The sequence below is a fragment of the Vespa velutina genome, chromosome 6, assembly GCF_912470025.1.
Source record: "Vespa velutina chromosome 6, iVesVel2.1, whole genome shotgun sequence".
Taxonomy (NCBI): Eukaryota; Metazoa; Arthropoda; class Insecta; order Hymenoptera; family Vespidae; genus Vespa; species Vespa velutina.
This window is the reverse complement of record NC_062193.1, coordinates 1,161,141-1,172,657: the sequence shown is the minus strand read 5'-3', so window position 1 is coordinate 1,172,657 and position 11,517 is coordinate 1,161,141. Positions and strand designations below refer to the sequence as shown.

Sequence of the window (11,517 nt, the reverse complement as noted above, 5' to 3'; positions counted from 1 at the left end):
GTTCTTAAAATTATATGTACGCTCTTGAGTAAGGTAGAGGACATATTCTACGCAGCGTTGTAAAGAGACATTACATTACCCCTCTCATTGTTACTCTACACCTATAGCATTTACGTCACGTGACATGAGTTATGCCTTATAATACGAACGTGTATCTATAACCTAACCTATCAATATTACTAACCTAACAATTTTTATCCACTAACGTCCAATTTTTCTTTTTTTTTTTTTTATGTCTGCACGTGTTGCATTCATTCGAAAACATTAAGGTTAGATAGTAGTGTCGTATATGACAATTACATTTCAAACATAAAATATAATCTTATTTGTTTTCTTTACTTAATAAAAATGTTATCTGAACCAAAGTTAACCAATACTTCTCCAGATTTTGGAATACCTCCGGATATACAAAATCCTGTAAGATTAAATTTTTATCAATTCAAAAATTATTTTTTGTTTAATATTTAAAATAATTATATATGTATATATATATATATGTCTTGTGTATATTTCAGTTATTACAAAGTTTAGGACTTCCACATGTAGATTCTTTTAATTATATGTTAGAAGATGGACTTTCTGAAGCAATTACAGATATATTACCAGTTTATCTTCAACTTGCTAATGGCGATAAAATTATGTTATGGATAGATAATGTAACGATTCATCAACCATCTGTCCCTACTAATGTAATTGGTGTAAAAAATTATAAAATATATCCTACAGAGTGTAGACAAAGAGGTGCCACTTACAAAGGAAAAATAATAGTTAAATTAGGATGGTCTGTCAATGGTATTTCTCAAGAAATACTCGAAAAAGATTTAGGAGATATACCTATTATGGTTAAGGTATACATTTTGTAAATATTTAATTTGTATGGTTTGTAAAGTTGTCTATAATAGAAAAACTAATTATATAATTTTTTAACAGTCTAATAGATGTCATCTTAATAAAATGAATCCTAGTGAATTAATTGCTCATGGAGAGCATGAACAAGAATGGGGTGGCTATTTTATAATTAAAGGACATGAACGACTCATACGTATGTTATTGATGACAAGAAGAAATTATCCTATTGCAATCCGAAGATCAGGTTGGAAAGCTCGAGGTATCCAATTTAGTGATCTTGGATTACTTTTAAGAAGCGTTCGAGATGATAATACTACATCGGTAATAGAATTATTATTATAAATATTATTAAATTATTCTATTTGTATTCTAATTAATTATTATTTTTACATTGCAGAATAATACATTACATTATGTTACTAATGGTTCTGTAAAATTAATGTTTTCACATAGAAAAGTTTTATACTATACACCTCTCATCTTAATATTGAAATGTTTAATTGATGTTTCGGATATTTTTATATACAATGCTTTAATGGCTGGTTGTGAAGATGATTTATATTATAGAGGTTGTATTTTAAATATGTTACGTGCAGTACATGAAGAAGACTTACATACACATGAACAATGTAAAGCATATATTGGAAAGATGTTTCGAGTTAAATTTTTTGAACTACCTCAAGATTCAAGTGATATAGAAATTTGTGATTTTATTATTAAGTAATTATTATCTTAGTAAATATTTTGTTTATTTATCAATGATATCTATTTGCTTATATATTTACCATTATTATATTTTCAATTTACAGACATTGCATTGCTATACATTTAGATGATCCATTAGATAAATTTCATTTACTTGCATTTATGACAAAAAAACTTTTCGCTGTTGCTAATAATAAATGTGCTGTAGAAGGTGCTGATTCTGTAATGATGCAGGAATGTTTATTAGGTGGCCATTTATATTTACAAGTATTAAAAGAAAAATTATATGGATGGCTTACAGGTCTTAGGATTTTAATTATGAAACGTGCCAGAAACGCTGATGCTAAATATGTTTTAACATTGCGTAAGTATGTTAACACTGTTTATTTCAAATACTTCATTAATATATTTAAAACATAGTTCTGATAATTGTATATATATATATATATATATATATATATATATTAACTTAGAGGAGATGTTACATATAACAAAGTATGGAGGGTCTCTTGAATCACAAATGGAAAATTTTTTATCTACTGGAAATTTAAGAACACCTACGGGTTTAGGCTTAATGCAGACTAGTGGACTTACAATAGTTGCAGAAAATATTAATAGAATGCGTTATATGAGTCATTTTCGTGCAATTCATAGAGGCTCTTTCTTCCAAGGAATGAGAACTACAGAAACCAGACAACTTTTACCTGATGCTTGGGGTAATAATTTATTATGCTTTATAAATAACTTTGTATAAAACTATTTGTTATCTTTTATATATTTATAATCTTAATTATTCCAGGATTTATTTGTCCTGTACATACACCAGATGGTACACCATGTGGTTTATTAAATCATTTAACTATGAATTGTATTATTACAAAACATCCAAACCCTGATTTAAAAGCTGCTATACCAACAGTATTACTAGATCTTGGAATGTTACCTATTTCTATTGCTGATAATTGGAAAGACTCATATACCGTTATGTTAGATGGGAAATTAATTGGCCTTATTGAAGACAATATAATAAACAGAGTATCGGATAATTTAAGAATACTTAAGATAAAAGGCAAAGAAGTATGTAATTCTGATTAAATAATAGAGAATTATAGTAGATCGGTTTATTTATGTACAAGAACTTAAATCTTAGGTACCATCTACAATGGAAATAGTGTTAATTCCAAAGAAAACTATACCAGCTCAATATCCAGGATTATATTTATTCACTAATCCCGCACGTATGATGAGACGGGTAATGAATTTAGCTGCTAAAAAAACAGAACTTATTGGAACATTTGAACAAGTTTATATGGATATTTGTATCACGCCAGAAGAAGCCTATGATGGTGTAAATATTTTTTTAGTATACATTTATTTTTAACCCTTTGAGTACTGAATACTCGTGTCCTATGCAGTCCGTACGGAAGGCGTGCGGCTGTATGGATTTCGCGCAGTATGGATCTCGTCGACGGTATATGACACATTATAATATAGTATACAATCCAATTACTATTCCGTTGTCTATTCCACATTGAATGAAAATATTTTTGCCAGACGCGTATTTGCGTCCATAATCTATATCGATAGCTTTCGCTGGACGCATATGTGCGCCCATAGCACTCAAAGGGTTAATATGACTATATTGATATTTTTTTATATATTAATGTATATTTTATATATATATATATGTATATATAAATGTATTTTACATTTACAGCTAACTTCTCATCAAGAATTAGCAAAAACTTCATTTTTAAGTAACTTAGCATGTCTTATTCCTATGCCAGACTGTAATCAAAGTCCAAGAAATATGTATCAGTGTCAAGTAAGTCTTCTTACGTACAGTTAGAATAAAAAAAAAATTAAGATTATTATCAATTAGTTATCTTAACAATACAATGATGTATAGATGGGTAAACAAACAATGGGTACACCATGTCATACATGGAAACAACAATCTGAAACAAAATTGTATAGATTACAAACACCAGCAAGTCCTTTATTCAGACCAATGCATTATGATAAAATGGGCTTAGATGATTTTGCTATGGGTACCAATGCAATCGTAGCTGTTATTTCATATACAGTAAGTAATCATAACTATATGGTGATCATTGTAATAATATTTATTAAGATATATATAATTAAGAGATAGTAATATTAATTATTTAGGGATATGATATGGAAGATGCAATGATTATCAACAAAGCTGCTTATGATCGAGGTTTTGCCCACGGAATGGTTTATAAATCAGAATTTATAGATTTAAAAGATCAGAAAAGTTACTTTGCACGAGATCCAAATAAACCTTTTCTCGCAGAAAAGCTAGATACTGATGGCTTGCCTATACCTGGCTCTATGATCAAAGAAAATGATTATTTTTATTGGTAAATGATTAATAATAAATAATATATATTGTCATATTTGAATAACTTACAAAAGTATATTACCATATGTTCTGCTCATTATATTATGTTACATTATTATTATTATATTTGATCTTTCTTTTAGTTACTATGATGCTGAACAATCTAATTATGTAACTGGTAAATATCACGGAAAAGAAGATATATACATAGATAATGTAAAATTATGTGGCACTTTAAATAATAATACTCCAAGAAGAGCTTGTATTACATTTCGTATTCCAGTTTGTATAATACTTTATTCAAACATTATTAATTTATTCAATATAATTATAAAAATGTAAGTAAATACTTCCAGAGAAATCCAAGTGTTGGTGATAAATTTGCTTCAAGAGCTGGGCAAAAAGGTATTTGTTCACAAAAATGGCCAGCCGAAGATCTACCATTCACTGAGACAGGTCTAATTCCAGATATAGTGTTCAATCCTCATGGTTTTCCAAGTCGTATGACAATAGGTAAACAGGATTAAAAATTAACGTAGTTCAATTAAAAAAAAAAAAAAAAAAAAATTTTGAATCTAAAGTTAAAATTTATTGTTGTTTTTATTGAAGCGATGATGATCGAAGTAATGGCTGGAAAGTCTGCGGCTGTACATGGATTAGTACACGATGCAACACCATTTAGATTTGATGAAAATGAAACAGCAGTTGAGTTCTTTGGAAAGTTATTAGAACGTGGAGGCTATAATTATTATGGTACAGAAAGAATGTATTCTGGTATCGATGGACGTGAAATGACAGTTGATATATTTTTTGGAATTGTACATTATCAGAGATTACGTCATATGGTCTCAGACAAATGGCAGGTTTGTATCTTTTCGTTAATTATACTGGTAATATAAATTATGTGAGAATACAATTTTTTTTTTGTTTTTTTTTTTTTTTTAACAGGTAAGAAGTACTGGTCCCATTGATGTCTTAACGAGACAACCAATAAAAGGACGGAGACGAGGTGGTGGTGTTCGATTTGGAGAAATGGAACGAGATTCTTTAATATCTCATGGATGTTCATTTCTTCTTCAGGATCGTCTTTTCCATTGCTCTGATAAAACAACTGTAAGTAATTGTATTTCTTTTATATCCTAATTCAAAATATTTATTTTTTAACCGTATATATTTATTTATTTATAAAATGTTATTTTCTAGGCTTTAGTTTGTCAAAAGTGTGGAACGTTATTAGGACCAGTGTTAGAACTATCAGTAAACCCAACAGGTATAACTGAAAAGAAACAAAAGTGTAGACTTTGTGGGGATGATGAATCTGTGAAAGAAATTGATATTCCTTACATATTTAAATACCTTGTAACTCAACTTACTTGCTGCAATATTAATGTCAAATTATCATTTGTAGAAAAATGAAGGAAAATATATTTGTTATATATTTTAACATTGGCATATATTTTCATTTTTTCTAACATTCCTTAAATTTTAAAAATCTGTTATATACTACTCTAGTAATACGATCGTACCACACATATAAATATTTGTGGCTATACAACATTTACATTTAAAGAATTTTTATATATATACATAAAAACTGATTCATTAATAATTTATACATGGAAGTAATGAATCAGATTTAATGGAATAACAAGACAATAGAACATTTTTTATGGACTATCTTGTCTTGTTGCAAATTAAGCTGTTTGTACATAATATTAGTACATAGTGATATCGATTTATACAGATAAGTAAATTATATATCACATAACCATACAATATCAATACTTAATAAAATATGTAAGCATTTATACGATTGCTTATCTAAAAGATAAATAGCTACCCACTATTGCAAAATATTAAGCTTTAGCAGGTACTTGTGCACCAGACTTAGTTCCTGATGCTCCAGTTTGTTCTTTTTCTAATTGTTTTCCTAAATATTCCCTAAAAAAAAAAAAAAAAAAAAATATTTATCTCACATAAAATGGAAACTATTACGAATGAAATTTTATTATTTTCATTTTTTATATTCTTACCAATTGTGCACCATAAGTTTTTGAACAGCAAGAAGAGCCTCATATCTTACATTTGGATCCTCATGGCCCAATAATTGCATTACTCGTTGTTTACCACCCAATTGTTCAATAACACTTAAATTTAAATATTTTATATGATTTATATTACCAAATGGTATAATATAATATTTAATAATGAATGATCAGGTTAACTTACTGTTTTCCTCGTGGATAATGGCGCACATATTCTCCTATATCAAAACTAGCTACACTCAAAACCATAGGTTCTTTACTTGTTTCCAATAAATGAACTAAAATGCGTAAAAGTTCATAATTTTTTTCGTTCAATCGACTAGCATTTTCCCGCCAGAATTTTCCAGATTTATGAACAGGTGACCATTCGAGACGACCAGATTTTATTTCTGTTGAGTATTCATCAAATGAACTTAAGTCTTGTACAGATGCTAATAATTTATCGTTCAAAAATTCTATATCATCCGTGATATCCTCATCATCGAATTTACGTTGTACCAAAATAGATAATTGTTTCAATACTTTATATTGAACCATTGCAATGCAGTGTTCCTTGGCTACTTGGCCATCCTCCACTTTTTCTATAAGATTCTGTTGAAAATATGATAATTTGAATAATATCCATATATTTTTAAGTACTATTTTATCTTACCCTAAATACTGCGAGAATAATTCGAGTCACTTTTTCTTTAACAGAATCACTTAATATATCCGCAAGAATTGGTATAACATTAAATCTGTAAAAAAAAAAAACAGTTATATATATATATATATATAAAAATAAATAAATACTCATAAAAACTTGACACATTTGATATATTTTAAATTTACGTACTTATTCATTTTTTCTGCGAGTAATGGATTAAATGTAAGTACCCATAGACAGAAAATAAGTTGATATTGTACTTGGAAATTTACTCTGCCAGACAAGACACTCAAAAGTGTTGAAATTCCATCGACAGAGACAAATGCAAAACGATATTCATCTACACGTAACATCATTTGAAGGCATCGTGCGACAGATTGAATGTATTCATTATTCTAAATAATCAAAAACCAGATAATGATATAAATTTTCTATAACAATAATTGACATATGTAATGTAATAGGCATTCAATTTACACTTAATATAGTAAAAAATGGATTAATTACTTTATTTAGGTAGAAATCTAAAAAAGCAGAAAAAGAAACAAACATAAAGATATAAATACATATTAAAAAAAAAAAAAAATTGTTTAGTTATATAAAGAGCATAAAATCAAAAACCTATTCCTTATAATTAATTTTATTAATGCAATTAATAAAATAAATATTATTGTGAAAAACTTAATAATTAATGTAAACTAACAACTGTTCTGGCACCTGTTTATTATAATTATAATTATAATTAGTAACTTCAAATTTTATTTTATTTGTGCTTTAATGAATAATTCTGTTCCCTGCTCTTCTTTCATACGTAGTTTTTTTTCAAATATCAGTAGTTATAATTTGTTATTGCAAAACCAACCGGATTATGTAATTCGTGCAGTTCATTGGCCTCCCCTGCCTCCTCCATAGAATTATCCTGCGTTACTTCTGCATGCAAATCTGTCTCCTGAAGAGCTTCAAACTAAAACCCCATCTGATTTTTTGAAATATTCTACTCCTAATATAACTAATCATTTCACCCTTCACCATATAAAAAGCAGTAGAAATAATGTTATCAAAAGAGTGTGAACTTCAATTGTTAGATATAAATTTTGTTAGTTTTATTTCAAATTCCCACATATATTAATCAAATTAATTAAAAAATTTTAATTTGTAACATATTTGATACAACAAATATATCAAATAACGTTATTTATCAAGCATTTAGTATAAAAGACAAATAATATTAAAAGAACAATTTCTAAGTTATGTTTTGTTTAATTATTTAGTTAAAATTAAAGTTGTTATACAACTCATGAACTACTCTCTCATAACAATGTCAGATTAATTCACAAAAGCACATTTTAATCTAAATAATATGTTAATAATAGGTGCCTTGTTTATGCATATATTATAAATATATTATCTAAAATAAATAGCAAAGCATGATATAATTAGAGCAAATAATATGTTCATAAATAAAAAATAAAAAGCTTTACTAATATCCTGGAACAAATTATGAGTTAAAAATAACAAATTTCTTCTAATTTATTTAGATTTTTATCCAAATATGTAAGTATTATTACCATGCATTATAATATTTACTGTCTAATTTTATTAGATATTAAATTTGGCATACTTACACTCAGTTTAAGTTGATCTTTTAGCCAAGTTAGATAAAATTGGAGATCAGTTTTTTCCATTAATTCATGACTCCAACAAGCTAACTTAGCTATAATACGAGAAGTCATATTTAATATAAAACCATCTTGCCTATTTAATAAATTAAGGAATGGTCCCCAAATTGACTCTCGTTTACGTGAAGAATGTTCTCTAAATATTTCAACACGACTACGATCTTCCTAATAAAATAAAATATTTCGTAAAAACATTGAAATATAAAAATAATAATTATCTTTTAAAATATTGTATAATTTAAATTAAATACCTGCAGCATATCATCTATCATTGTAAGAATATATTGTGTTGTTTGTTCTTTTGAAATATGATCAAGAAGATTGAGAAAAGTCTTTGCAGCTTGATGTGGATTTTCCTTTAATTTTTCTTCCCGAACATGAGGATCGCTTGTATCAAAAGCTACTATAAAGTCATAATCTTCTTTAGGTATCATTAGTGATCTAAAATCATTAGTGATGTAAAAAATAATACATTTAATATTACAATACTTTTGGATATATTATTAAGTTTAATAATGTAATGTTGGATATGATTTAAACTATTATCAAATAAATTATATTACATGTCGATCAGTTATATAAAGATGTTTGTTAATACATTATTTTGTTTACATTAAAATAGATAAAATATGCTTACTGTAGATATGACTGCCAATTAATTCTTTGATTTCTTATTTCAGCTGCTTGCTGCTGCAGAGCACTCGTAGCGGCGAGCATATCTATAATAATTTATATGTAAATATTTAATTGTTTTAATAAAGAAAAGAAAATATTAAAATAAATAATAAGCAATGAGATATTTCATATGTTTTCATATGTTGGGAGTGGCATTATCATCTTATAAAACTAATTTTATCAAGGTTATTTACCAATTTTCTCGTCGGGTAATGCTGGAATAATTTCTTTAATATTCGCCCGTTCCACCATGTCTGCCGTCGATATTAAGCGATGACGAATTTAATAAAAAATTCTTAAACGATTAAAATGAGTGACTTTATACTTGTACCTACTCCTGCTTTTACACTTGTCTGTGATCACAAGACCAACATTCAGTGTTACCAACGTATAAAAAAGAAAAAAGGAGTAGTTGTAGCAGATTCTGAAACATCATAAAATCAAATATAATATTCCTATTATCGCATAAATATTTCTAAGATTGTTACTTATTAAGTTTTTATATTCTTAAATATATTTTATAAAATGACCATTAAATTATTTATAAATAAGAATGAAGGTATAAAAATGTAAGGAATAAAAATGTATTCCAAATTACTCTAACTAAAATCATAGATAAGTATGAAGAACACGTAATTTCGTAAAAAGATCTTTATTTTATAAGTATTATTTGTGTGTATGTATAAAACTACATTCTAACGATGTTTTTTTTTTTTTTTTTTTTCTTGTATAGCCATCTCTTCATCGTATATGTAGCTATTATCCTTGGAAATGCGATATTTTTGTAATTACGCGCAATTATATTGTATTTGTTTTTTCCTTCTGTATAGCTAAATCTGCGTTCTCAAATAAAATATATAATTTTTGTGAGAAACGTGTACAAAAGACCTATTGCATAATAATTTTTATCGTGTGCATCAGCATATATTCAAGTCCAAATTAAGATTTATAATTTGCTATACAACATTCACAGAGATCATTGGATCTGACGATTATGACACGTTAAATTTTCTTAATCTTTTGTTTCACATTCCTTACAAGAATTCTTTATAAGGGTAAATCCTTTTGTTGCATTGGATAATATAGTTAATAAAAAAAATATTGTATGCGAGTATCTATAAAATTATTTCTAAAGTATAATATCTGTTTAATATTAATCTTTTTCTGGTTCACATTTTTGTATTCAATATAATTGATGTATGATGTGAATTTTTATATTATCTTTGTTGTGTATACATATTTCACATGCGCGTATAAAATAGATGTTATAGTTTATCATATCTAAGCTCTTTGACAACTGCATACTTCAATAATGTTATACAGCTTCATCCCAATATTGTCACAATTGGTGAAAAGATTTCCAAGAATCTTTATATTTTATAATATTAAATATAAACTTTTTTTTCTCCATAGTGGTTATATCCTTGAAGAACGGAAGACTATTTATATAACATGGACATGTTTTTCTATATATGTAGATTTACCTAATTTGGACTATAGCCTGAATTATTTTAATCTTTTACAAATTACACAAGATTTGTCCTTTCACGCATAAAGAAGTACAACTTAAAATAAAATCAATTAATATGATTTGAAGTATAATTATTTCATTAAAATATGGAGACATAACTTTTATCAAACATAAACATAGAAAATAGTCATTTTTAACAGACAAATATTTATCTTTTTATAAATGTATTCCATACTCTTCTATTTTTAAGTTGAACAATCAACTTGTTATTAGATGTGCTATTAGTTTTCTTCTCTGTCTCATCCATTTCCCATACACTCAATACCACAAAATATTATTTCTCTTCATATGTACAAAGTTACTTTCGCCGCCTTGTTCTAAATAACTAACTGTATTAGACATTTGCTTTGTCATTTGTTTTAATACCAATTCATTATGAATTGTTCAAAATACTGGCTAAGTTATGTATTATGTTACCAGCTTTGTTTAAAAAATTGACATATACAAAATATTATCATAAGATGATAAGGTAATATAATTACTGAGTAATAATTTATAATATAGGTGGTCCAGTTATCATGAAAATAATATATATGCAGATATACATTAAAAATCAGTGATTAATATTGACATTTTATAAAAATGGAACTATATAAATAAAACATAGAGGAAGACAGTTCATATAACCTATATTAGAAATTAAGTATTGCAAATTAACTGTATCCCTATATATAAATTGATCCTGAGATCAAACATTGTTTTTGGTGCTAATCATTCACCTGAATACAAATCGGGCTCTCTATAACAAAAAAGAACAATACATCAATATGACAGTCTCGTAAAAACATTATCGATAAATAGTAATTTCTATTCTTTTATAAAATTTGTCATCTACAAGGATCACTGATCAATTATATATATATATATATATTGTTGGTAATTCTTTTTGCACACTACAAATTTGTCCATTTATACCAAAATAAATATGTTTTCAATAAGACAAATGTATAAAGATACCAGAAATATATAAGATTTTTACAATATAACAATAAAGTTCTATGTTTTACAGAGCATTTTAC

The 11,517-nt window shown here is 26.8% G+C and overlaps 2 protein-coding genes across 4 annotated transcripts; one reads left to right on the top strand and one right to left on the bottom strand.

The window, feature by feature from the left end:
- Positions 1 to 115: 115 nt before the first annotated feature.
- Positions 116 to 5,366, top strand: LOC124950045 (DNA-directed RNA polymerase I subunit RPA2). 2 transcript variants are annotated; one of them, XM_047496146.1, is made up of 16 exons: positions 116 to 417; positions 547 to 848; positions 931 to 1,170; positions 1,247 to 1,569; positions 1,659 to 1,918; positions 2,028 to 2,270; positions 2,354 to 2,631; positions 2,705 to 2,902; positions 3,272 to 3,379; positions 3,464 to 3,640; positions 3,727 to 3,941; positions 4,066 to 4,204; positions 4,279 to 4,435; positions 4,532 to 4,785; positions 4,871 to 5,035; positions 5,126 to 5,366. In XM_047496146.1, exons 2-16 carry the CDS (start codon positions 561 to 563, stop codon positions 5,336 to 5,338), a joined length of 3,258 nt encoding a protein of 1,085 aa, XP_047352102.1. In that variant the 5' UTR covers positions 116 to 417; positions 547 to 560; the 3' UTR covers positions 5,339 to 5,366. The 2 variants fall into 2 exon arrangements, with proteins under 2 accessions (XP_047352102.1, XP_047352101.1); XM_047496145.1 differs by having other exon boundaries at positions 516 to 848.
- On the bottom strand, positions 4,700 to 9,353 carry LOC124950048 (V-type proton ATPase subunit H). 2 transcript variants are annotated; one of them, XM_047496166.1, is made up of 10 exons: positions 9,162 to 9,353; positions 8,930 to 9,011; positions 8,544 to 8,733; positions 8,239 to 8,457; positions 7,476 to 7,577; positions 6,803 to 7,008; positions 6,620 to 6,704; positions 6,152 to 6,558; positions 5,956 to 6,069; positions 4,700 to 5,863 (listed from the first exon to the last, which is right to left on the bottom strand). In XM_047496166.1, exons 1-10 carry the CDS (start codon positions 9,217 to 9,219, stop codon positions 5,779 to 5,781), a joined length of 1,548 nt encoding a protein of 515 aa, XP_047352122.1. In that variant the 5' UTR covers positions 9,220 to 9,353; the 3' UTR covers positions 4,700 to 5,778. The 2 variants fall into 2 exon arrangements, with proteins under 2 accessions (XP_047352122.1, XP_047352123.1); XM_047496167.1 differs by lacking the exon at positions 7,476 to 7,577 and having other exon boundaries at positions 9,162 to 9,352.
- Positions 9,354 to 11,517: the final 2,164 nt, after the last annotated feature.